We start from the raw sequence: 26,925 nt of genomic DNA, 5'->3' as shown, positions 1-26,925 counted from the left end.
TTTTTGACTCTTCATGTCCTGTGTGGAACTAAGAGCCAAGATATTTACATGTGTGTGTCTCATCTGTAACTTCAATACCTTAAAAGTCAGTGCAAGCCAAGCCATGCAGTGTCACTCAACCTAACCAAATAGTTTTGTTGCCTAAAGGTCGCCCCAAATGCCCCAAACGCGCCGCCCAGAAATATGTCGCGTCTATCACAGCCACACGCGTCTGTATGTTGACTTTTCATGGGATTCGGTCGCGTGAAAAAATCGCATCGCTTTTGGTGTGAATGCACCTTAACCATAACCGAGTCATTTTTATCTTGTAACCTTGTGATTTCGAGACTGATCCGGGAGAAAACACATTTCCCTCAAAACCTTATTGAGAGTACAATTTAGTTTTAAGCTAAAGTATTTCTGTGGGAAACACGGTTCCACAGCTTGATGAGTCCGTTTGAAATAATTAAAACTGGAGCCGGGCTTCTCACACAGAATGACTATGCCGCTGACTGATCCTGAACTTTATGGAATACTTAATGATATTTCCCGATTCTGAAGGAAGGGTTCAGGCCAAAATTACAAGTTCTAAGCTTCCTTGGAAAACATTGCTTTCAAAAGGGAATAATGAATGAAGTCTTGTGCGCAAGACTTGCAGAACTATACTTCATATGTGCTTCGCTGTAACTTTAACAGAAGCATATAAGAAAAACAACATTTCTGATCGTGGTTTAAATACTGTTGCGTTTTAATGTTTAGGAGTAGGATTAGGTGGCCGAGCTCAGTTGAGCTGTAGGAGTGTGTCTCTGATTGAGTTGTTGGGTGAATGCAACAGTGAGTCAAAGCTTAGCATATCCATATTCTGGATGTCTACATGTTCAAAGAATCCTAACGACCTCACACATCTGAAAATGCTCCAGTCATCCAAACTTAACTTGAGTTGATATCATCCATAATAAATAGGGAACATACTCATATTCTGAATAATAAACATAGTCAGTGATTTAGCCACAGAACACTTGGACAGTGCTGCACAAGCAGTGTGGAGTCATTTGATGGTCATGGCTGCTAAAAGGCTGCAATAGAACTAGAGGTTTGATTTCCAGCAGATTTCTTTGGAAAACTATTCCTTAAGAAGAAGAAGATACACATCACAAGAAAAGCGCTGAGGCAAATAAGACAACCAACAGTAGCAACCAAAACAAAATCAAAAAAGGTATCAAAACTAAAACCACACAAATGAGTCCTTCTCTGCCGTTACCTGGTTGGGAGGTGGATCTAGAGACAGCGGGGGGGCCGCCAGCAGCAGCAGCAGCGGTGCTGCTAGTCATGCTCTGACGTTTCCTGACTGCTGTCATAGCACCACGCAAAGTATCTGGAGGGAAGCCAAACGCTTTACACCTTCCTTTCCACATCGTCACCCACAAACAAAGATTAAAACGTGAAGGTCCTGATGTATCAATCAAAATAAAGAAAATCTTGATCCAACACGACTCATGCAGAAATCAAACCAAGTCGTCCATGAGCCCAAACACCAGCACCAAAACCACACCAACACACTCCATCTGAAACTCTCCTCACCCGATGCTCATGCGCTTCCAAAAGTCACATCACGGATCACAACAGGAGTCAACGCAAGCAGGCGAGAAACGGAGGACAACGAGCACATGAACACGTGCACAAACACAAACACACCCACACACACACAGACAGACACACACCACACATAAAAACATAGCACACAAACAGGCTGTGCCTAATAAACCAAACAAAAAGGCCCAACATGCTCGGAGCCTGCACATCACAGGCACGACGTATCTCTGCGTGTTCATGTACCTTCATAACCAAGAGGAGTGGGATCACTCTTTATCTCGTGTCTCTTGCTCTTTATGCTAGCAGACAGGGGACCTGGCCGGGGGACAGAGCATACAACCAGAAGCTTTATTAGGTACTGACATTTGAAAAAGAAGGCAGACACACAGCGTTAAACCCACAACCCTCTTCAGACATGACATCTGTAACATGGAGCTCCATTCTGTTAAAGTGAGGGCTTTCCTCATCCAGTTAACGTGTTCGATGTGACGCTATTCTGATAATTATGAAAAGAGTCTCATGATCGCTATCTGGTACACAGAGGACGATGTGTAATGATTATCATCAGCCCATCTTTTTCACCAGTTCATATGACATAAACACGGTAGAGAAAACAATCTAGATCGGACTTAGAAAATGGAATTTCTCACTTCAAAAGACTTCAGATCTATAGAGATAGGGAGGAAATAACCTATATATATTTTTGTTTTTAACAAGGCTGAGATTAAGAATGAGCGATTTCCTCAACGGCCACCTTGAATAAATTTGTAAGACACAAAGATGTTCAAAAAGAACATTGTGAAATACATATAGCATAGGTACAGCAGTGTGTGGGGGGGGGGGTTTATATTTTACGAGTGAAGGGTTATATTTTCCTTGATATTAGTGCCCATGTTGGATGAGGATCATAATAAAAGGCCAAATTTCCAAATCCACTGAGCATTTAACCCATGTGACCCGCAGCGTTCTCATCGGTCGGGCCTGATTGAAACATGACGACCGCAGTACGGGAGAGAAATACAAAAAAAGCCGAGTGGAAATAGTTCAAGGGGAAACTTCAATATCGCTCTTCATGGTGTTTTGAATTCCTCCCCTGCCTCTGCCCGGTTGAGAATGAACTTTTCATCTATATTCCTATAATAAATTGCACTTCTACTGCCACTTTGAATGTCACCCTGCGTTCCAAATGTCAGCTTATCAAAATTATTATTTCCTTACAGTCGTTTTGGAAAAAGAATAGGTGCATTTGTTCAATTGCAGCTTTTTTCTTCTTTAATATTGTTTTTATTCTCGTCAAAGGCTTGACTTTCTCTATGCATCTCATACATTTCAAGAGAGTAGTAAATGGGTAGAAGGTCAAAAGTTTCCTCACAACAGATTCAATTTAAGTGTGTGTGTGTGTGTGTGTGTATGTGGGCGCGTGTGTGCGCATGTTTGTGCGTGATTGATGTGAAAATGTATGAAAATAACAAAGCTTGTTGAAAAGCGATGACTTGGGATGTGCTGAAGGGCAAAGCTGCCTAAACGCTGTTTTTTATCTTTTAATTGGATGCATGTTTGTTGTCAAAACATTTTTCGACCTCAACATACACTACCGTTCAAAAGTTTGGGGTCACTTAGAAATGTCTTTATTTTTCAAAGAAAAGCACTGTTTTTTCCATAAAGATAACATTAATCAAAAATACACACTTTCCATTGTTAATGTGGTAAATGACTATTCTAGGTGGAAACGTCTGGTTTCTTATGAAATATCTCCATAGGTGTATAGAGGCCCATTTCCATCAACTATCACTCCAGTGTTCTAATGGTACATTGTGTTTGCTAATCGCCTTAGAAGACTAATATCTGATTAGAAAACCCTTGTGCAATTATGTTAGCACAGCTGAAAACAGTTATGCTGGTGATATAAGCTATACAACTGGCCTTCCTTTGAGCTTGAAGTTTGAAGAACAAAATTAATACTTCAAATATTAATCATTATTTCTAACCTTGTCAATGTCTTGACTATATTTTCTATTCAATTTTCAATTCATTTGAGAAATAAAAGTGAGTTTTCATGGAAGACACGAAATTGTCTGGATGACCCCAAACTTTTGAACGGTAGTGTATATACAGTACATTATGTATAACTAACATTCATCTCACTGAGATATACTGCATACACCTTATGTATACTCTATACTGTGTAACCTTACTGTACAATAGGTTTTACACCAGAGATATCTTCATCACCTCCCCCAAACAACATTTATTTTAACATTAATTTCTCCCTTTTATAAACAGACCATTGTTTCCTCAAAAGACAGCACAGTGCATGGCCTTTATGATCTGTATGATGTAGCAGATGCTTTACAGAAATTACAGTTGTACTTTAACGTAACAAACAACAATATTTTTCATCATGCTGGCTTTTCTTTGCATTAAATTACATTCTCACATTACTGACCTTCTTATTCAACACTGTGGGACTGAAATAATTAATATTAATGAAGCAATGCAGTGTAATAAATAGTTTTCGACCTGTTTGAGCTGTTGAGTACATTCACCAGTCTGCTGTGTATGTTTCGTGAATATGAAGCGCTTAAGAGTCTCAAAGCAAGGAAATATAGAAATAGCAAAACGTGGAGGCAGGAACACTTGGTCAGATACCTTTTGTGCATCGTGTGGCGAAGGAGGAGGAAGAGGAGGTGAGAGAGGAGGTGAGAGAGGAGGCGAGAGAGAAGCGGCGGGTGACCACTGCCTCCTTAGCAGCAGGCTCTACAGCCGGAAAGGAGACGAGGGGGAGGAGGAGAGAAATAGATGAAGCAGGGGAGGGACCGAGGGACGAGGGTTATATAGAGCTTAAATGGAAAAAAGAGAGTATCTTTTCATCTCTTACTTAAATATGAAATAATTATGGTATGAGCGGTGTATCTATTGAACAGTGATCGAACAATACAACGTTCTTTCATAAGAGACAAGTGAAAGCCATGAAGCAACAAGCAAGTGGAAAGAGGGAGCAGGAAATGTAAGACACTAAGTAAGAAGAAGAAGAACATGAGAGCTTTCGACCTCATCTCAAGGTCTTCCTCAGAGGAAGATGATGGTCACATCTCCATCACAACTAAGTGCTAAATGTTTCTTCACAATCTATTTATTAACGTGCAAGTTAAACATTAAAGAGTAACATCCACCAAAAATAAACAAAGCAATAGAATATAGTGGAGGAGAATGTTTTTGTCGAGCACAGTTTTCATTGGACAAAATTCCTATTTGATTTTTCAGCTGTTAAAATAAACTAAATAAAGACAATCACGCTCTATTGAGGTGGTCGTGTGGATCTTAGGGACATCGATTTAGGAGCTCTGCATCGCTCTACAGGCTTACGTATGTATCGTATCCAAACAGTTAAGGGGTTCAAAGTGCCTCATATTTTGTGATGAAACAATCCCTTGAATCCCAGGACTCCCATAGTTAGTCGATAATAATTAAACAAAATCAAGATGACAGTTTGATGACGATCAGGCTCAACCACTGCACCTCTTCAGCATGGAGGTAAAACATCAGCCGACACAACAGCACTGCAGCATCATTGGAGCAGCTCCCTGTTTTGTGAGGATGTTTTCCATCAAAGGAAATGACTGGAGTTAACCCTGTTGAAACCAGGCAGGTTGAACGGAGCCGACAGAGTGGCCCTTAATTCCACTCCTTTCTTCAGTGATCTAATACGTTGGGCTTATTGCAGGGAGCACTCCTTTTAATGGTGACTCTTCACCTGCCAACGACTCAGCATTGATTTCCATCTCACAGAGCAGACGCTTCTCAGCACTTTTCAGCGCTGAGGGCAGTGCTCAAGACGGTGTAGCTCAGGGTAGGAGGACGAAATACATATCCAGTCATTATAATAGAGACATGTTCACCATCATAAAGACATGCACCGCAGCCTCACCCCGGTTCGTATGGATGTGAATGAATGTTGGTGGTGGTCGGAGGTGCCGTAGGCGCTGATTGGCTGCCACGCTTCCGTCAGTCTGCCCCAGGGCAGCTGTGGCTACTGATGTAGCTTACCACCACCGGGATGACTGTGTGTGTGTATATGACTACTGGACTCTGGACTCTGTAAGCGACTTCGGGTGACTTGAGAAGCGCTTTATAAAATAAATTATTATTATTATTATAGTGGAATTCAGTTAAAGTAACGAGCAATATTCTGGTTATTGACTTCCATTGCAACAACTAGACCAATTGATGTTACTACAATGAATTCATTCTTGATGAAGCAAAGGGGAACTGCTTTTCTAGACAATAAAGAGTGGTATAAAAGACAAAGCTCATATGACAAATTGCTAGGATGCCATAATATCTTACACCAACATGGATATGAGTCTTCTTCAATAACAGCCTCCATTCTTTTACTATTAAGCTTCCCACCATGTTGGACATGGCTGCAGGGATTTGCAAGGGCATTACTGAGGTCCAACACAGATGTTGGGTGCTAACATCTGGCTCTGGGCTCGGAGCAGGCCAATGAAGATCTTCCATCCAAAAGTGTAACCATGTAAACATGAGATGTCCACATATCTTTGGCCCTATAGTCTTCTTCCTTTACATTTCCAATTATTCCACCTGTACAAAAAACGTCAAGTCAATCTCACCAGCGTGCTATGTGTCGTTACACAGAACAGTCTGACGAGTCATTGGAAACAGTTTGGAAAAGGGTAGGCACAAGGGTAGGGATTCTACCCTCCAGGGATTGGCAGGGATTCTATGAACCATCTGTCAATCACACTATTAATAAAGAAGTGAAAAGCCTTCAGTGTCGTTCTTTGCTCTTCATTAAATAAAAAACTCCAGTTCTGATGAAATGATATTATTGCAGTGGGAGTCTCTGTCCTGTAAAGGATGCTGGTTGGTCTGAACCGATGTGGTTCAGACGTCAACACATTACTTGAAGTCTGACCAGATGGATTTTGATCTAAACCCGTGATATCACGAGAAACTACCTACTGTGTAAGGCAACCAATTTGCTGCCCGACTCTTTTGTACTCATTCTTTGATATTGTTTTTTCTTTGCAGTTCTCTCTTTTGATGTTAAGCTACGTTCAAACGCGATCGTTCTACTTTTCGGCACTTTGATTTGACAAGTTACGACCGAGGCGAGATTGAACCACTCTTCTTAAATAGTGTGTGTGTCCACAACATAACACAGTGGTTAGAATGACAACTCTGTTGTTGTACTGATGACATTCATGGTGTGGAAATGTACACTAGACATAGAGTAAATGCTGAATTGCATTAACTGCAAATAGGAGCAGATAAGACAACAGGGAGGCCAAAATAAGATCAAATGTATTCCTAACACAGAAAATAATGTCTCTAATATAGGTCTGATTCAAAAACAGGCCTGACTCTTGGAATTTTTTTCTTTCATTTGGAGTTAGAAGTTCCATGAAATACACATATTTTGCTTCCTTCCACCACCCCTCATTATCAGTCGCATTAGGGGCACGGGTGGCCCAACTGCTGCGACGTGGAAAGCCGAACTTGGAATCATGGCCTCGAAAAAAGGTTCGTATGCCTCCAAATGTCAAAAAGGGGCTTGAATATTAGAGGTTGACATTTAGCGCAGTGCTGCGCGGCAGAATCTAGCCTCGCCTTGTGTCGTCAGTGCTGGGATGCAGATTCTCCCTCTTTTTATCATTCTGTCTATCTCCTGCTGTTTTCCTTTCTTCAAATGCTGTCTCTTCAGCCGCTCTCCATCCCCCTCTTTCCTGAATCACAGCTTCCTTGTTTGAGCGAGAGCAGATGATGGAGGATACTGACGCAACCAGATAAAAGTAGAGAAAGAGGAGTGGAGGGAGATGTGGCCGTGAGTTTGCTGACACGCTGTGAGTGCTGGGTCGCACAGAGAGATAACTACGAGATACCCAACGAACATTTGAGCATTAAATATTTGAGGAAGAGAAATAGGAGGACCAGAGCACTTATGAGACTGGAGAGTGGAGACTGAAGAAAGGACAGAGAACAGGTAGAAGCTTTGGCCGTGCAGAATGATGATGGTTATCACGATGATGACAGGTGAAGGAAACACAGAACAGACGATGAGATGCCAGTGATGGTGATGATCACGATGAAGGCAGCGCGAATGAGCGCTTGCATAGTACCATTACCTGCTTGAAGAGACCTCCTGTTGGAAAGCCCCTGCAAGGTGAAGCGTTTCCTAGCGTTAGCAGCCGAGGCTGAAGCATCGACTGAGTGGGAAAGCGGGAGGGAACAGGGTTAGTACAGAGGGAGAAAAGGAGAGAGAAGAGAAGGCCTAATGAAACGATTCATATTTGGGCCATAATGATTCACAAGTGTTAGTAGCAAAGACAAAACAGCACTTGTTTTTCCTCAATGTTTGGCAGTGACACAGTGTGGCTAAATAACATCTACTGCTGGATAATATGACGAACAATTTTGTATCTATTTCTGTTGAACTTAATGATTCACTCAAGCTTTAAAAAAACAAAAACATTAGAAGAATCAAAGCATTATGTTGTATGAGCTGCTAAGACACAAAATCATTTTATAGCAGGGGTCCCCAAACTTTTTCCTGTGAGGGCCACATAACGTTTCCCTTCTCTGATGGGGCCCGGTCTCAGTTTGTAACAGAAAAAGTGTGACGATCGCAGCGGTGCCTAAATGTACACATTTATTGTTTTCCAGAAAGCCACACATAACCAAACATTAATAACCCTTTCCGGGATCTTACCTAAGCTTTTCGCCATTATTCCGTTCTATTTGACAGGGGCTAGTCTAGGATTTGCGTGGGCAGACTAAAAAAAAAAATCTAAAAGAAAATAAGAATGCGTCTCTGGTATTGTTCAGGGGGCCAAATGTGGAGGCGGGCCGTAGTTTGGGGACCACTGTTCTATCGCAATAAATATATAGAATATAGAAGAAAATGTTCAGTAACTTCATGTTAAAGGTGAAATGTAGCTCCAAGGAAATAAGGACAGTGTTTCACCTCGACTACTTACAATACAAGTTGCAGCCATTTTTCTGACTAACAGCAGGGTGAAAATGCATAAAGTTCAACCAAACTGCTGGAGCTCTGAGAGCCGGTAAGAATAACACTCATCATGTGGGGCGTCGGCCTATAGTTTATGTTTACCATGACACTAACCAGAGGCTGTATGGTCCATGTACGCTTCAATAAGTTGGTTGCCAAATGGTAAATATATCGAAGATAAAAAAGTAAATTGGCACAGTGTCAGACTTTGGAAACCCATGCTCTGAATGACTCAGCTATAACAGATACACCACCGGTTGAAACCTCTGTGGCTGCAAAAATTACAAATTGACACTTGAGTCTGGCTCCAATTGGCTCATAAATAAGGGCGGGATGGTGCTGTGGGTGATACGCTAATGCTACCTGGTCCTACCGAGCCTGGTTCTTCTACAGGTCAGCCCTCTCGTCCAAATATGGTCACTTTTGGCTCTAAAAAAACAAAATGGTGATGGCCACAATGCCAAACTCAAGGCATCAAAATGGCAGTCCACAAAGCAATGGGTGACGTCACCATGACTACGTCCACTTCTTATTTGCAGTCTTAATATTTAAGACTGAATAATCTGACAAATACTGACACATCGAGGACTGACTGTGTGTGTGTGTGTGTGTGTGTGTGTGTGTGTGTGTGTGTGTGTGTGTGTGTGTGTGTGTGTGACCAGTATTGCAGCGTAAGCGTTAGTTCATTTGAACTCAGTTCAGTTGTTCGTTTATCGTCTTACTGCTGTCTCTGTTTGTCTCTCTGTCTTCAGACCCTCCATCTCTCCATCACCACCCAATCATTGTAAGCTTCACCAGCCTCATCAGTCTCATCAGCTTCATCAACCTCATCAGCTTCATCAGCTTCATCAGCCTCAACAGCTTCATCAGCCCCATCAGCCTCATCAGCTTCATGAGCTTCATCAGCCTCAACAGCCTCATCAACCTCATCAGCTTCATCAGCCCCATCAACCTCATCAGCTTCATCAACCTCATCAGCTTCATCAGCTTCATCAGCCTCAACAGCCTCATCAACCTCATCAGCTTCATCAGCCCCATCAACCTCAACAGCCTCATCAGCTTCATCAGCCCCATCAACCCCATCAACCTCATCAGCTTCATCAGCTTCATCAGCCTCAACAGCCTCATCAACCTCATCAGCTTCATCAGCCCCATCAACCTCATCAGCTTCATCAGCTTCATCAACCTCATCAGCTTCATCAGCTTCATCAGCCTCAACAGCCTCATCAACCTCATCAGCTTCATCAGCCCCATCAACCTCAACAGCCTCATCAGCTTCATCAGCCCCATCAACCCCATCAGCTTCATCAGCTTCATCAGCCTCAACAGCCTCATCAACCTCATCAGCTTCATCAGCCCCATCAACCTCATCAGCTTCATCAGCCTCAATAGCCTCATCAGCTTCATCAACCTCATCAGCTTCATCAGCTTCATCAGCCTCATCAGCTTCATCAACCTCATCAGTCCCATCAGCCTCATCAGCTTCATCAGCCCCAACAGCCCCAACAGCTTCATCAGCTACACCAGCCTCATCAACCTCATCAGCCTCATCAGCCTCATCAGCTTCATCAACCTCATCAGCTTCATCAGCTACACCAGCCTCATCATTCTCATCAGCGTCATCAGCTTCATCAGCTACATCCGCCTCATCATTTTCGTCATCCTGATGGAGAGAGTGGTCGTCCCGTAACCACTAGGTACCGGTTCGGTCCCCCGTCTCCTCATGAATGCATGTTGAAGTGTCCTTGAGCAAGACACTGAACCCCCAGTTGCTTCCCTGGCGCATCACTGCAGCCCACTGCTCCTTAATAACTAAGGATGGGTTAAATGCAGAGAACACATTTCGTTGCATGTGTCCCTGTACTCTGTGCAATGACAATAGATTGAATCCAATCCAATCCAAGAAGATAAATACATTGCAGGTAGAAGGTAGGAGGCAGGAGGCAGGAGGCAGGGAAAGGAGATGGAGAAATGAAATGTCAGGGCAGTGGGTAGTAGAGACAGAGGACTGAAGGAAAGAGAGCGGCAGGAGGGGTGACAGAGGCAGAGGTAAACAGAGTCAAAGAGAGAAGGAGGTGTGAATGGATGTGTGCAGACAGGAATGGGTCTGGACAGTTGCTTTTTTAATAGTGGCCCGGCACCCATTTGAGGGTGAGACCAAAAACAACAGACGCTGTCAACTGCCCCTAACCTTTACCTTCAAAAGAGCAGTGGGGATTGGAAGAGTGGGGTGTGTGTGTGTGTGTGTGTGTGTGTGTGTGTGTGTGTTTCTGTGCTGTTCAAAGACTATTCTTGTGCTTTTTTTGCCTTGTTGCCTAAATGTGGTCAAACTGGCAATACAGAGGCGTCAGATTTTCCCAGTGACAATAGACAAGTTCACCTTTCTGGTTTTTTTCTGATGTGTGATGTCCGTCATCGCAAACACGGCGGAAAACCGGGTTAGTAAAGAGTGAAAATGTTACGGTGGTTACTTCCTTTGTATATGTGTTGATTAGTCAGTCTCTTTTCAAACTCCATGCCCACTAATGAACCATGTTCCAGTGCTGCTTGGAAGACGAAGGACAGATTTCGTGGCTGAAGATGGCAAAGGGGCAGAAATTAGCGAGTCCACCCGGGTGTCATGTTTCCCTCACTGCCGAGCAGAGCTGGAGCCCATAACTTACACCTGTGACCTCTGCAGAGTCATTTATATTGAAATGAATGCAGATTGTAACCTTTCCCACTGAAGCCAAAGTTAGTGTGTCGGTGGGTTTGTCGTTGAGTGGAGGAGGAGCTTAGCTATGTAAAATGGTACTTTCAGCTACTTAGAGAGTCTTTTAATTAAACATAGGAACAAATGCTGAAGAGAAATCCAAACCGTCAGTGGATTTTGAAGGGCTTCTGGAATGATTTAGACGTCCATGATTTATCTTGTGGAACAGATCTATTTTGTCTTTGAGAGAACGTTCACACTAAGCTGGTTAAACTTGTTAATGCAGATTTAAAAAAAGTTGTATAATAATGATTTAGTCAGTTGGGCCTCACCACATGCTGAGATGCACTTCTGAAAGGAAGAAGAAGAAGAAGAAGAAGAATAAGAAGAAGAAGAATAAGAAGAAGACCTTTAGCAGTGGACAGATATCGCCACTAAAACCACCTGCAGGCACGAGTGTTGGTGGAAGTCATTCTCACACAGAAACACATTTTTTAAAGATTTCAATGGCTTAATCGGAGAGATATGCATCACACATTAAACAGCAACAGTGTCTCGGTTTTCATAGAAATTGCAGAGGGGTTTATTTTTATCTTGACATAACTCCAGCATGTCTCAAGTGTCATTCTTTGCCTGTACAACTCACTAACATGCGCTGATGCTTTTAGCAATATACGGTTGAGATGAATTTGTAGATTGGAAATCTAATCTTGTTTCTAGAGTCTGAATTGAGGCATGAGATCCATTTTATTACAGTTCATTTGACACTTATGATCGTATTAAATTCAGAAGATTATACGTGCTGAAAGATATGAACTATCTAAAATTCATAGAATGAGAGCGGTAAGATCTGTCCTCAGACTAGACGATGACCTTCAAACTCTGTTTAGCTCTGTGCAACGCGTTCAATTTAAACTGCAGATTCAGAGAACACTACTGGTGCTCAGTTGATTTCTACAAGGCACACAAACTGGTTTAGACCAGTTTGAACCGAAGCCTCTGAGGACACGGCAATGTGCTTGAGAAGAGAGCTCATTTAGATTTGGCTTAATCAGGTTTTGGGAAATCGTCAGACAAATTCAACAATCAGCAAGAGACTCCGTTGTTTATGAGCAAACTCAGATTGGTCGACGTGACCGCGGTGTTTTTGTGTAATGCCCAGCGGCCTCCTGCTCACTCGACCTCGCGTCTGAATGAACAATCTCCTGTGTGTGAAATGCCAACTCAAGACCCCATTCTCCGCTTCATATGAGATAACAGAGACACATAGGATGGGAGCGAGGAGAGGGAAAGAGTAAGGTAGGTGACAAGGCGCACGGTGACCAGCACACACACACACACACACACACTCACTCTCTGCCTATGTTAACGCATCCCCTAGACTGTTGGTATTCTGACTCACTTTAATGGAAAACCAAGAGCTTTCTCACAAGTGTGAAATTGTACCCGTCGTCTTATCCTCTACTGCGGTAGACATTATGTGTGTGTGTCTGCGTGTGTGTGTGTGCGTGCGTGTGTGTGTGTATGTGTATGCGTGTGCACGTGCTGTCTCACCTGACCTTTTAGTTATTCCTACACTATATTGTAACCCTTCATTTCCCATTGGCAGCTCCTAAGATTGATCCAGAAGGTAATGGGAAGTTATTTTGGTTGGAGTTTGTTCTACAGTGACCTCTCACCTCTGTTCTGCCTCATATTGGGGCTGGGGTTGGCTCTCCTGAAGCCCGACTCTGGACTTGATGAATCGGACTGTCTCAGCGCCATCTTACGCACATTCCTGCAGTACATGGAGCACAGGGACCGGTTTTTAAACTCTTATTTTTGTTATGTTTCTTGTGCTGAGAAGATTCATTATATCTTGTGAGATGAACTCAGTTGCTGACCTCATGGGGGCCCCGTAGATGTTGAGCTGGCTGGCTTCTGTGAACACAAGAGAGACACGACGGTTTAGTGTTCATCAAACCGTTGCATTGTTCCTTCAGGGACGATTATGCATGTGCCTTTTACAAAAATCTTTTATGTGAGCATGTTCTGGTCTGACTAAGCTCTGCAAATCAAACTGTGAGGTAATGATAAGGGAGAGCTCAGACAAAATGTGGGTCCCAAAAGATCAACTCCTACTCAGAGTGATCAGTCATCATCCAACAAACCACAAGAGGTTACATTACAGGACAACATGCTTCTAGAGTTACAATTAGGGGTCAGTACTGGAGGGACTGCACTGTGCAGCAGTCTTTGACAAGTTGTCCTTGAGGAGGCTTTCCCATCAGTACACTTCACGCCAAGAACAGTTCAAGTGTGAAAAACAATACGACTGCTAAAGTCAGTGAGTAGAGATATTGCTCAATGCCGCCAGTCTCGCAAAAAGTTCAAGATTCGCCGAATGCTGAAGTGTTTTAAACCTGGATTATTTGCAAGTCAATGAAGAACTTGATTCATTATCTTATTTATTATTTTGTTCACTGGATGGAAGGAAAAAAAAGAGTTGGACTGCCAAAATGCAAAACTCAAGGCTTCAAACCGCAGTCCACCAACCAATGGGTGGCATCGTACTTCTTATATACAGCCTATGCCCTGTGGTGATAAAGCGAGATGGCAGACGAGAAGTTCTTTCTTGCCTATGTAGTATCCTACATTTGTCATGATTCAACTTGTTACATATATTTATATATATATATATATACATATATATTATACATGCATACATATATTGTCTTAAATATATATATATATATGTATAATATATGTATTCATATTTATTTATTGAGATATATATATAGACACACACACACATCTTTTACACCAAAAAGCTTTACCTCTCCTTTCATTTCAACAGTTCTAAGTAATCTTGATGCAAAACATCGCCCACAATGCTGCATTAACTCTGTCAGCTACTTTTATTTGCCTGATAGAAACCAAATAGAGGCTTCTGTAAAGGCATCAACATCAGATGGCTGAAGTCAGCGGGGACACTGCTTTGCATATCAACCGTACCTAAAAAAGAGGCTTCATAAATGCAACATAACAGATCCGGCCTGCCGTAGGACAGAGCAATGTGACAAGAAACCTGCAGAGAAGGATCTAGTAAAATAACTGCAGACGGGAGGCCACGGCCAAATGCATAGCTCATATAAGTGAGATACCAAGCTCTGTGAACCGCGCTTGTCGCCTCCCATTCCAAGTGACCAATGAAGCTGTCGCACAAATGCAGACTCAGCATGGAGCCATTCCACATGCTCCACATATTGTAGTCAGCTAAACGGATGTATTTTCTCGTCATGGATCTGCCCATGTTTCATTCATAAAGGCTGGCCACATTGTGGCAGTCTGAACGGAGAACCAAAGCAGGAAGCAGCGGCGAGGAGGAGTTACAAGTCAATATGACAAACATGTACTCATCATGCAGTTCATTCTTTAGCTTCCCACCTCTCTCACACGGTTACGTCCTGTATCTATAAGCATGGCAACACGGCCGCCTCCCACTGGACCCACAGCTCTCTCTAGTGGATCAATTTCAACAATTCTCCAAGTAAGTACTTGACCTGAAGTTCAATTCAATTCAATTCAGTTTATTTGTATAGCCCATTTTCACAAATTACAAATTTGTCTCAGAGTGCTTTACAATCTGTACACATAGACATCCCTGTCCCAAAACCTCACATCGGATCAGGAAAAACTCCCAAATAACCCTTCAGGGGGGAAAAAAGGGAAGAAACCTTGAGGAGAGCAACAGAGGAGGATCAAAGTATATTTGTATTTATTATAAAGATCTTTAGTGTAAGAAAGTAAAGTATAATACAAATGATTTGGAGAGATGGCTTTCAATAGTGCAAGTGCCTTCAATGACGAAAAATCTTTAATTGTCAAAATGTTATATTTTATGGGCCCGAGCCTTGGAAAGGAACATTATTTTTCCTGATATGATAACTCATCACTAAGTACGTAAGTTACATAACTAAAGTATGGTAAAATAATGGTCATTGATGTCTTCACATGAGCAGCGGTCTCCTGCGTGAAAGTCCTGCGTTTGTTGTTTTCAGTGAGGATTCCATCTGGACAGTATATCACCTCCCATTATCATCCATCTCTTCCTCTTTTCTCTCCTTCTCAGCACAGTCTCTCAGGGCTGAAAGGCCGTCGCTCCTCTTCGTCCTCCCTCCCCCTCCCTTCTCCTCACTCACGGCCCTCCCTCCTCTCTCAAGTCTCTTTCTTTCCCTCTGTGCTGCCTATCAGCCTCCATCTCCACCCAGAACATCTCTCCTCTCTCTCTCTGTCTCTTTGTCTCTCTTAACCCATCATTCCGCCTCCCTCTTCTCTCCCCCATCACTTTCAATCTCCTTCCTCTCCCTTTCCCACACCAATTTCATTTTCCCTCTCTGTCTTTCCTCCACCCTCCTCACATGGAGTCAGAGGTGTAAATCACACACCTCGCTCGCTGGCTGCACTGGACCATCAGAGGCTCCTTCAGCCTCTGCTCTCCAGGCTTCATGACAGGGCTGCTGCGGTATTAGTCAGTCTCTCTCTCTCTCTCTCACACACACACACACACATGCACACGCACACAGGCGGGTTTTCAGACAGCTAGAGTGTGCGGCTCACAGCGGGGGGTTCTCCTGTCAGTCAGGTCCACAGAGTGGAACAGTGGACGAGTGATTTTTGGTACGGAGGGCCGGAAGGAACACAGGGACAGGGAGAGAGAGGACAGAGGCACACAGAGACAGGTGTGTGTCGCTCTGTGTGTGTGTATGTGTGTGTGTGTGTGAGGGGGGGGGGGGGGGGGGGGGGGTACAGTTTTGTTAAAGCATCTGTATGCTTGTGTGTTTATGTATTATCCTTACACTCAGGCTAAGACTATACAAAAATTTATTGATCATATATATATATATATATAACAACTTGAATCATGACAAATGTAGGATACTGCATTTTTTAGGCTCGACCTATACTAGGGACTAAAAGTCAGGATATTCTTGCTGCTTTCATTTGACTATTTTTTGTGAAAATGTGTTGCACTATTAAATTGTTTACTTTTCTGTCCATTGGTTTAAAATAAGCGCTGCTCTCAGTAAGCTGACCGGATGAGGTAACCGTGCTTGGGAGTTTGTCACAGCAATCCATCTGTTGCCTTGAAACCTAAACTTTACAGAACCTCTTATAGACCAGCTGGTTGACTGTAGATATCGAGTTTGAACTGCAAATATGTTTGAAATGTTTTCTTTGTCATCCTATACTTTTGGAGGCCTTTTAACTTACAGAGGGAGAGTTTTAGGTTTGCTAAAGATTTGTTATAGATATTATAGCTGGAGTTCTTTGTCAACGCTGTACTCCCTGTTACCAAATCCCAGAAGGCTCTGCTGAACAAAACCCTGTCAGCTACAAATTACATTCATCTACAACTCATTTGAAACCGGGGACACTTCTGTCAGCAGCGTATCCGAGCGTTGGTTATGCCTTCTCTTCGACATAATGAGGACACATTTACATTTCTGGCAAGTGTCAAAGTGACGCTACTGAAGGCTTCGGTAAAATGCTTAATAACAATGTATTTGATCGGGACTTGTCCTTTAACTCCCACGTAAAGCAAATCTCAAGGACTGCATTCTTTCATCTACGTAATATTTCAAAAATCAGGCACATCTTGTCTCAAAAAGATGCAGAAAAATTGGTTCACGCGTTCGTTACTTCGAGACTGGATTACTGCAACTCCTTATTAGCAGGCTGCTCTAATAAATCTCTTAGGTCCCTCCAGTTGATCCAGAATGCTGCAGCTCGTGTTCTCACTAAAACTAAGAAAAGAGATCACATCACTCCTGCACTAGCTGCTCTGCACTGGCTCCCAGTAAAATCAAGAATCACTTTTAAAATTCTTCTCTTAACCTACAAAGCCTTGATTGGTGACGCTCCATCATATCTTAAGGAGCTTGTAGTACCATATTGCCCCACTAGAGAGCTACGCTCACTAAATGCGGGACTACTTGTAGTTCCTAGAGTCTTAAAAAGTAGAATGGGAGCCAGAGCCTTTAGTTATCAAGCTCCTCTTTTATGGAACCAGCTTCCAATTTCAGTCTGGGAGGCAGACACAGTCACCTCGTTTAAGAGTAGACTTAAGACCTTCCTCTTTGACAGAGCTTATAGTTAGGGCTGAATCAGGTTCACCTGGTCCAGCCCCTTGATATGCTGCTATAGGCTTATAGCTGCCGGGGACGTCTTAGGATGCACTGAGTACCTATCTCCTCTTTTTCTCTGCTTAAGGATGTATTTTCATCACTCAATCACACGTTACTAACTCTCCTTTCTCCCCGGAGTCCTTTTGACTTCACGTCTCATGGGGTCATCGGACCCTATGAGACGGCATAGATCCTATCTGCCTGATGGATCATCGAGGTCTGGGTCGTGGAATTCCTGCTCCTGACTACGCCACTGTCCTGTTGAGACTCCGCCCACTGTTGAGACTCCGCCCTCCTCCTCCCCACCGCCATCTGCCTGATGGATCGTGGAGGTCTCCATCGTGGAATATGCCTACTATGAACTATTCATACACTCTGTCATATTCATTGAATGTATTTAAACTCTAAATCTGTCCTTCTGTACACATTACATCTATTGCATCTGTCCATCCTGGAGAGGGATCCTCCTCTGTTGCTCTCCTGCAGGTTTCTTCCCTTTTTTTCCCCCTGAAGGGTTATTTGGGAGTTTTTCCTGGTCCGATGTGAGGTTTTGGGGCAGGGATGTCTATGTGTACAGATTGTAAAGCACTCCGAGACAAATTTGTAATTTGTGAAATTGGGCTATACAAATAAACTGAATTGAATTGAATTTCATTTGTGTTGTGTGACTAAATCCAGTGTATCCACTCATATTTGTCATTATTAACTAATGTCAACTAACTTAGGCAGCGATTACGTTTCTCTCCACAACAAGATTGGAAAAACAATCAAGTATTTTTAAAATGACATTTCTAAGCTACAAGGTTGGCTACTGTATAGGCCTCTATAGCAACATGTTCTATTTCTAACACGCATCCCTTTCTAAACCACTGGGTAGACAAGCGGGTCAAACGGTGACGCTCCACGACGGTCGCTGGAACCACCCGTGGTTAACGCTGTGAATGTAGACCAAAACCCTTGCTTAGGTTTAGGCAACAAAACCCCTGAGTTGTGTCTGGAAAAACATCAGGGTTGGGCTTAAAAGATAAACAACCCAACATAACCACAGGAACCACGGCAGGATGAATAACTCAACACATCAGGACACGAACACTGGGCTCCTGGCTGAAAGTCCTGTGTTTGTTTGACCCATCTCGTGTGGGTTTTCTCTGTCTTTATATTATGTAATCACGCTGTTAAGAGCCACAAATGAAAAAGAAGAAGATAAAAAACCTACCCTAGGCTGAATGATGTTTTGAATCAGAATGACGAGAAAATATATATAGTTTCATGGTAATCACCCTCTTTTGACTCAAGTGTTTTTAACTGTCAAAATAAAAGACACTCGGTATCGCTGTAGCAGCCTGAATAGTGTGAGTCATTTGCTTCTTTCTGACGACTGCTCAATAGACTGTAATTATGTGTGTATGTTCACAGACAGTATTAGAAAGAGGAACGGCCTATCACCAGATTGGAGAGAGGACGACTCCAAGATGTGCGGATAGATACTGCTGCTGCGTGACAAGAGAACCCTCACAACAGAAATAAATTGAGTTGCTGCAGCAGGAAATAATGATCGGGCCTCAGCATGGGGAAGTAGAATAGAAAATCAAACAATATGTGAATAACAATTTTTTAAAGTTTTACCAACATTAGTTGATAAAAGTTGTGCAATTTGAGAAATGCCTGGAGGATGAATAAAGTAGCAGTGAGTCTTTGAACGTGTGGTTAGAAATATGCAATGTTTCTGTGTCCGTACCATATTTCTGCATGTAGAGCCCTTTTTCCACTGGACCCACCAACACCACAGACTTATTTGCTCCGATCGGCAGTAATGGGAACTTAACACGCTAATCTCCGCCCCTTTTCTGGTGCTAAGCTATGTGACACACTTTGAAGTGTATACGTAATAATGAAATCAACAGGTATTTGAAATGTTATTATAATTTATTAACAATCAAAATCTAAGATTTGAAAATGCTCTCCTCAAAGCCACAGAACTCCATCGACAGAAACAGTAATAAAGTGTGTTTTACCATGCAGATCTTAGTAAAATTATTTATATTTATTCAAACAAAACAAAAATTAAATAAAACTCTGACTTGGTGAGTCTTTCTCGGTTTCAAGTCACCAACCTCAGAAACAGCTGTGTTGTGCTCCTCAAAGCTCCAAGACTCCATTGACAGACACAGTCTTTGTACCTCATTAGTTAGCAGAAACAAAATAAGACTCATCTAACCCATATTTGTTTGTCATTACACTTCCAACAATCACCAACTCTGGTTTGAAAAGGGACTGAACAAGTAAAAAAGTAACCACGGGACCCCTTTCACTGTTTACTAATGCTGTTGCCCAGCCTGTTCGTGATATCAAACATCGCGTGATACACCAGGAAAAAGCCAAAGGAATACTCGTCTTCTAACAATTGGAAAGGAGACTGTCACCTCTTGAACCCATTCATTTGGATGGAAAAGGTTAAAAACAGTGGAAACAGAAGCCAACAGATGCATGAATTCAACTGTAGTACGTTGTTATGAAAGGGGTCAAAATACATAAAGAAAGATGTTTTTAAGACCATCTTTGTTTGAATGTGTGTGTGTGTGTGTGTGTGTGTGTGTGTGTGTGTGTGTGTGTGTGTGTGTGTGTGTGTGTGTGTGTGTGTGTGTGTGTGTGTGTGTGTGTGTGTGTGTACCTCTGCACGCCTCTAGCTGGCCCGTAAGAACTTTACGAATCTCTGACACCCACAGATTTTTCACATCCATGGAAGGAGCCTGGGGAAGAATACACACACACACACACACACACACACACTTTCAGCTTCATGTACACAATGAGCACCTTCACACTGATGTTGTTTTTCTGTTAAGTGGGAGAGCTGTGTGGGACAACACTGCCTCCAAGAGGAGGACTGTGGTAAATGTCCCTGAATGCCTCCCAACAAACATCTACAACAAAATGAAATATTAATAAGAACTTTTGAATAATATTAAAGTGTACATTTTTCAGTTTTATGACAATTTTATTGAATTTGCAATATTGATGCATTGAAGTGTCAGCAGCATGTTCCCATTGTAGCTGGTGGAGGTGGAGCTAGTCCTGAGTCTGATAGATGCAGTCAGGTTGGTCTCAGGGGTGTGGGGTGAGTAATGGGGTACGAAAATATTTCAAACTAAGTTCTTTCACACAAATCTCGATACATTCTTCGACTTTTATCTAATATTTGCTGTGTGTATTTTTGCGTGGAACTCATACCTGGATGATATAAACCTCCTCTCTGCCATTGTACCACACCTCAAACTTCTTGATGTCGCCTTTGACGTTCTCCGTGATCCCCACAGAGCTCATCTGGACAGACAGAGGGACGGAAACGCTGTGAGAGGCAGCACAGCTGTGTCATCAGCAACAAGCAGACAGTGAACGCAGCATAAGCTGAGGACTGGCTGGAGGAATAACCTGCATTGTGTTGCCTTGAAATCCCCAGAATAAAGAACAGAGCACATAGAAGACTGAACATACATTCACTTATAAACATAAAAGTGAATGTATTTATTTGCAAGGCTTTTTGTGTCAAAGCCTGACATATCATCTCCCTCTGAGCTCCATTAAAACACACCAGTTGCGCTGGATGTTCCTTCATTACCATGAACACACACACTGAAGTGCACCTGAGCTCAGTCCCACGCCTTACAGCACTAGACGTATTACATTGATACGCTACTGCTATATATGCTGTTTAGCTATTATTATAATAATAAGCACATTTTACACATAAATATATGTATATAAACATAAATTGCTGCTCATGGTACTGCATTATAAACCAAACACAATCGAAGGTTACAATATAGAATATAGGTTCCATTCAAATTTCAGATAAATGAAATGATTAAACAATGTTTTTTATTAGATAGTCGTTGTTTTTAAAAACCGAGCAGCATATCTAATGAAGTGTGGAAGCTAGAAGCACTTCCCCCTGCTACTTCAGATCAAGCAACAGCAACAGAGGAACTAAGAGTTCAGAAGAGGACCCGAGACTCTATGGGACCTACAACAAGAGTCATGTTTTGTAGTGAAGAAGTTATGTACAGTCCAACCTGCTAATCTTCTCATGAAAGCATGGTGATCATGAAATTTGGCACTCGAATGCATCGGCAACGACGACTCTAATTGAACCTGAACACACCTCCAGATGGAAGCTGGATCCATGGTCACAGAATCTGCCAAATCTAACGGCAGGTAAGGAAGGAAAGGAGCTCCGCCGATCATTCAGTAGCGTCTTAATGAAGTGACCTTGCTCTGATGGGGTGACTGGATGTGACTTTCAGCACACCTTAGAGCAACCCTGCTACTGTTCATGACAACACAACAGACAGGAACATGAGCGTGATACACTGAGGTGTTATGCTGACCCAAAGAAAAAACGTGATTGAATTTCTTTCATACTTGACTTCCTTGTTTGGAAGGGAACCTGAGGTGCTGACCAGCGTATTCATCAATGCCAGCTCAGGCTCTGGCTTTACAATGAAATGTTTCCAATCCACTGCTGGTAAAGAAAAGCACGTATTTACATAACATGAGATGAACAGTCAGCGAGTTCTTAATTAAAATGTAGCCTGTGAAATTTCCTTTACTTCCATAATACGTTTAGGTCGTGTCATGTGGGTGTGGCCACTTGGAGTCAGTGAAACAAACTGAAACATCATTGATGTTATCGGGAGTTTCAGTCGCTATCTCACACGTCCAGAAGACCCATCAGCATCCATTCCAGCTGACTGTAAATGCCGGAATGGCTCACACGTTTGTATTTATATTTTAACTTTATAAGTTATCGATTCGCTTATGTGTGTGGAGAATGTGTTCCGTCAAAGGCAAAGTGGAAGAGACGGAACATAAAATGCTTCTTCATCTTTTATAGTTTGACCATTTTAATATCAATAAATACACCGTTTAAAAGAGAATATATATATATATATATATATATATATATATATGGACTAGATGTATCATCGAATGAGGTCACCATTTATTTCTTTTCACACAAATTTAACACAAACAAAAAAAATACAAGTATGCGTGGTTGGTGAATGAGCGACAGGATTAACCCTCCGTTTCTTTATAAATTCTTTATAAATGTGCGAGATACTCCCACACCTACGAAGGCAATTAATGTGTCGATGCGCAGCTTTGAGGTTTCCAGAACTATCAAGATGATAACTTGTATTGTATAAAGTTGCACATAATACTACAACAATTTAAATTGTTTTTGCACTTTTACTGAAATGTCTTGGCTTGGGAATATTTCTGTGAGCTGCTGTCTTCCCTTGAACACCACCTATAGGGTTACTCATCCTGTTGACAACAACCATCATGTTTTAGTAAGCATGTGACTGGATGAATGAGACTGGGAGAGTATACTGTGACTTGTCTGAGAGTTTGTAAACTCATTTTTTTATATAGTTCTGCCCCCTCCCCTCTATTATTACAATACATGAAGGACGTGCTTTGTTTTGTTACATTTTTTTATTTTGCAATGAAGTAGTGCCTTAAGCCTGCATACTCTCTCCCGACCACCAGGGGGCGGCTCCTCTGGTTGTATAGAAAACTAGAACATTTCACAAGAAATTTAGATGGTGTGGCTACTACCGAGAGGTGTTTATATACATGGGTATTATTACATATACATGTATAACATTACCGGGAGTGAGATGTGTTAATGAGGTCAGTGGAGAGAGAGCAGGGTGAGGGGGCCCTTCCTTCCTTCCTTGCATGGCTCCCTGAGGGGGGAGTAAGCTGGGTTTTTCATGAAAAATAACCTGTTAAAATGTGGAATTTCACATTAAACTATAACTTTGATCGCAAAAGTGTCGGCATTTTGAGAGAGTCAAAGCTTTTGTGAACGTTTACGTGACCTTCAATTTATTTTTGGGTTCAGATATGGCAACTTAATCGCAGTTCACAAAGTGCTCTTGTTTCTTTCAAGACAAAAAATGGAGCTAAAAAAATAACATTGACTCGGATAGGGCAGCGAGGTGGACTTGCTCCCTCGTTAAGGCTCCTCCAGACAAATGTGAGAAACATTGTGGATTCTATCGACACATATGAGGACGAGCAAAAGATTTCCTACGTTTTATGAGCCTGGCTGCTTTGCAGAGCCACACCAAATGACTTCTCTCTCAATTGTTTCCCTCAATAAACATTGTAAACATGAGTTTATGGTCTCTATCTCTAGTTTCAAGTCTTCTTCAAAACAGCATGATGTTCATTTAGTAAATTATGGTCCATTTAGACTCAAATAGACCATAAAGCAGGGTATGATTTAGGGCGGGGCTTATGTGACTGACAGGTCTCTACTACCTTTTTTTATTCTTGTGTGTTATTAATAAAGTATATATCTATCTATCTATCTATCTATCTGTCTGGGAGTTTTCCTTCATTTTGTTTAAAAACTTTCACTTTTTCACAGTGTGTTTTCACTTCATAAAAGTTAATAGTAACATTTTGGTAGCCTAAAAATGTATTGTTCAGAGTTTTCTTCTACTTAGCTCTTCCCTCTAGTGTTGATTGTGGTTGCTACTAACACAAGATGGGGATGGCCAGAATAGCGAACTCAAAGCTTCAAAGCTGTAGTCCCCGAGCCAATGGGTGCCGTCACGATGACTTTGTCCACTTCTTATGTAAATGTTGTGTACACTACACCATATCTACACCAACTCAGTTAAGTTCAACTTCCAACATTTAGGAATTTAAGTTTTTAGCTGAAAGAGAAATTCAGACTGCACTGAGGTTTTCATCACTTTACCCCACCGAGGAGTGTCATCAACCAAACACAAGGGACAGCTGGAGACAGAATCCTCTGTGACTGACCTTGAGTGAATGTTTGAAGCTGTAGGACGGGGTCTTGTCGTGTCCATCTGTGGCCTCCTCTCGTTTCTTACAGAACAGCATCATCTTGTCGTACAGGAACAGGTGCCTCTGCATGGGCTTGAACCTGGCCAAGTCCTTCACCTGCAACCAGGAGATCGGTTGTTTTACCAGTTTGCCTGTGCATTAATCATTTCACTGTTCAACTATCATATTCATGTTAAAACATAGTTTTGTTATTAAATGAAGTGCGACAACTGAGAACTGGTAGATGATACTGGTCTTGCAAACAAGTAGGTTTCTCAGGACTAATGCCATATTTCTCATAAACCCTCCGCTGTGAAGAGAATACATGTTTTATAACATGTTTTGTCAGCAACTGCAACAATTACTGCAGTCTCTATTTGCAGCAATCTCGTCCTGTTTTGTGCAGACACACCTCCCCGTTTTACATTTGATAACTGTGATGAACATAAATGCTAACAGCTAGGCCCATTTACTACAAATCACATCACGTATTTCAACTGATCAATTCCCAGCCCTGCTGCTCTGTTGAGGACTTCTCAGAAGCCCCATGCTCTCTTTACTTCTTTCCATACACTATGAAAAACTATTAGCACTTCTCTAAAATTGCTTTTGTGGTTTAATCCCCCCAACCATCCATCCATTTATCCTCCCAACCATCCATCCATCAGCCACCCATCCAACCTTCCACCCACCTATCCATCCATCCATCCATCCATGGAATGGTAAAAAGAAAACTCAAACTTGCCGTTCTTTAGATGAGTTCTGTTTGACTAATCTTAGAAAGGCATGACATGGTTTATATGAAGTACTTCTGGTGACGTAGGGACAGTTACACTGTAGCGTGGGGTTGTACCTTGCTGTGGCCTTTCTTGTGGTCAGTCCACACATTAAAGGATCCCTGCATCAGCAGTTTTCCCAGTTCACTCAGGTTCCCCTGTGAACATCAGCGAACAGACAGTCAGACATTTAGAGAAACACTCAGTGCAGGCAAACGTTTTATATGCATAGTGCAATTCTGTTACTTTTGTGGATCAAGAAGGGTTACAGGGGAAATAAAGAAAAAGTATACCGCTTCTACCTGTAAACTTTTATTTTAATACCGCTGTCACATTTTACAAGCTGGAATGCACTTTAACCCACCATTCTAAATAAAAACAGATTACTTGCACTTTTATGCACTCATGCACAACCCGAACCATAGCTTGTACCTTGCTAATATATGATAGCTGATAGATGTCACACACACACACACACTCAACGGATATTCAGCCATATCCATTGGAGCAGCGAGCAGAGGCGGAGGCTGCATCAGCAATTGGAGCTTCCAGAAGTTTAGCCGCCGAGTGCAAAGTCACACTCGTGATGCCTTTCAATCCAATGCCAAAAGAAATAGAATAATTCTGCTGCAGTGAATTCAGTGAGGGTTGTTTTTGTTGGATGTTGTCGCCGCCAACCACACCGAGAGTTTGTGCGTAACTATGCATGAACGTGTATAGTAACAGTGTGTTGTCTTGGTCCATGCTGCTTGGGACAGCGAAGCCGCCTTTTAGAAGCAACTCAGCTACACTATGTTTTGGCTTGGTGCCAGTAGCTCGAGCTCAATGCATCTTGGTACATGTAGGCACTGCTGGCCACAAGCAGGGGAACTCAGCTTTCTGCATCGAAATGGCATATATTGAGACATTTTTTGATTCAATAGACTACATTTTACTATAATAGTATTGATATATTTGGCAATTAATTTAACCTTTAGTAAGATTATTTTGGCATCTTTCTTCATGTTGACACATGCCCTCTTTATTTCTGTCACAGTGCAGCTCAGGGATGACAGCATTTACAGATATCGTCTCCTTTTTTGGGCCCCTTCTTAGTACCACTACGGACAAAGCTAAGTTCATAAAACTTAACTGTGCGGAATTTCAAGCAGCTGGTCTTCAATTTCTGCTGTGTGAAGTTGTTATTCCCAAATGGAGTGGAACAAGCAACCTTATATAACAAATCCTTGGTGTTGATTATGTCCATGACCAAATCTCACAAAGGAGCAGCTGCTCATGAACTGGCAGAATGACTCAAGTTTTGTTCGGCAATTTAAGACAAGTTAGTGCTTTCCAGAAAGTTTGTTCCAATCAGTCGTTGGAGGTATCATCTCAAAAAAAGGAAATTCAGATATGACATTTAGATATGTATACCAACATGTTCCATAAAATGAGCATTGCTGGGTAGTTGCATAAACAAAGTGTTACAATACTTTCTGTCAAGTTTTCGTAGCCAGAGAGAGATTGGACCCAAAAGCCAACAACGTTTGCACAGAAGATTTAATACTTCACTCAAAACGGGTCAAGGATTGCAAGTGGATAGGCGTGTGTGCGTGTGTGAGTGTGAGAGTAGATGTGAGTGAGAGAGTTGAAGGTCAGAGAAGGTGGACACAATATTATTTGTCACTACAAGCATTTCACAGCAAGTTGTTGATGTTGGGTTTTGGTTGCTTTTATAACTTTATTTTCCGTTTGTGTATCAAATTGCCTTGTTGTATATTTGTTTTGGAAAAGGGAGGGGAGGGGAGTTGTAATGTGTATCCTCACCATTTGGCTGTG

General features: G+C 42.1%; 1 protein-coding gene across 11 annotated transcripts in view; it reads right to left on the bottom strand.

The window, feature by feature from the left end:
* Positions 1 to 26,925, bottom strand: part of mcf2l2 (MCF.2 cell line derived transforming sequence-like 2) — a 101,243-nt gene that overhangs the window by 11,873 nt on the left and 62,445 nt on the right. For 4 of the 11 annotated variants that reach the window (XM_056413860.1, XM_056413856.1, XM_056413857.1 and 1 more), the window contains exons 22-31: positions 25,185 to 25,265; positions 24,308 to 24,448; positions 20,696 to 20,788; positions 20,136 to 20,214; positions 13,181 to 13,217; positions 12,977 to 13,074; positions 7,722 to 7,802; positions 4,222 to 4,329; positions 1,816 to 1,887; positions 1,241 to 1,354 (exon numbers count right to left, since the gene is read on the bottom strand). In XM_056413860.1, coding sequence (XP_056269835.1) covers positions 1,241 to 1,354; positions 1,816 to 1,887; positions 4,222 to 4,329; positions 7,722 to 7,802; positions 12,977 to 13,074; positions 13,181 to 13,217; positions 20,136 to 20,214; positions 20,696 to 20,788; positions 24,308 to 24,448; positions 25,185 to 25,265 — 904 coding nt within the window. Of the gene's footprint in view, positions 1 to 1,240; positions 1,355 to 1,815; positions 1,888 to 4,221; positions 4,330 to 7,721; positions 7,803 to 11,619; positions 11,649 to 12,976; positions 13,075 to 13,180; positions 13,218 to 20,135; positions 20,215 to 20,695; positions 20,789 to 24,307; positions 24,449 to 25,184; positions 25,266 to 26,925 lie in introns of those variants that run through there. The other 7 variants (XM_056413865.1, XM_056413866.1, XM_056413859.1 and 4 more) reach the window with 6 other exon arrangements.

Source organism: Pseudoliparis swirei, chromosome 5, assembly GCF_029220125.1.
Source record: "Pseudoliparis swirei isolate HS2019 ecotype Mariana Trench chromosome 5, NWPU_hadal_v1, whole genome shotgun sequence".
Classification (NCBI taxonomy): domain Eukaryota; kingdom Metazoa; phylum Chordata; class Actinopteri; order Perciformes; family Liparidae; genus Pseudoliparis; species Pseudoliparis swirei.
The sequence above is the reverse complement of the archived record's forward strand: the minus strand, read 5'-3'. Positions and strand labels throughout refer to the sequence as shown.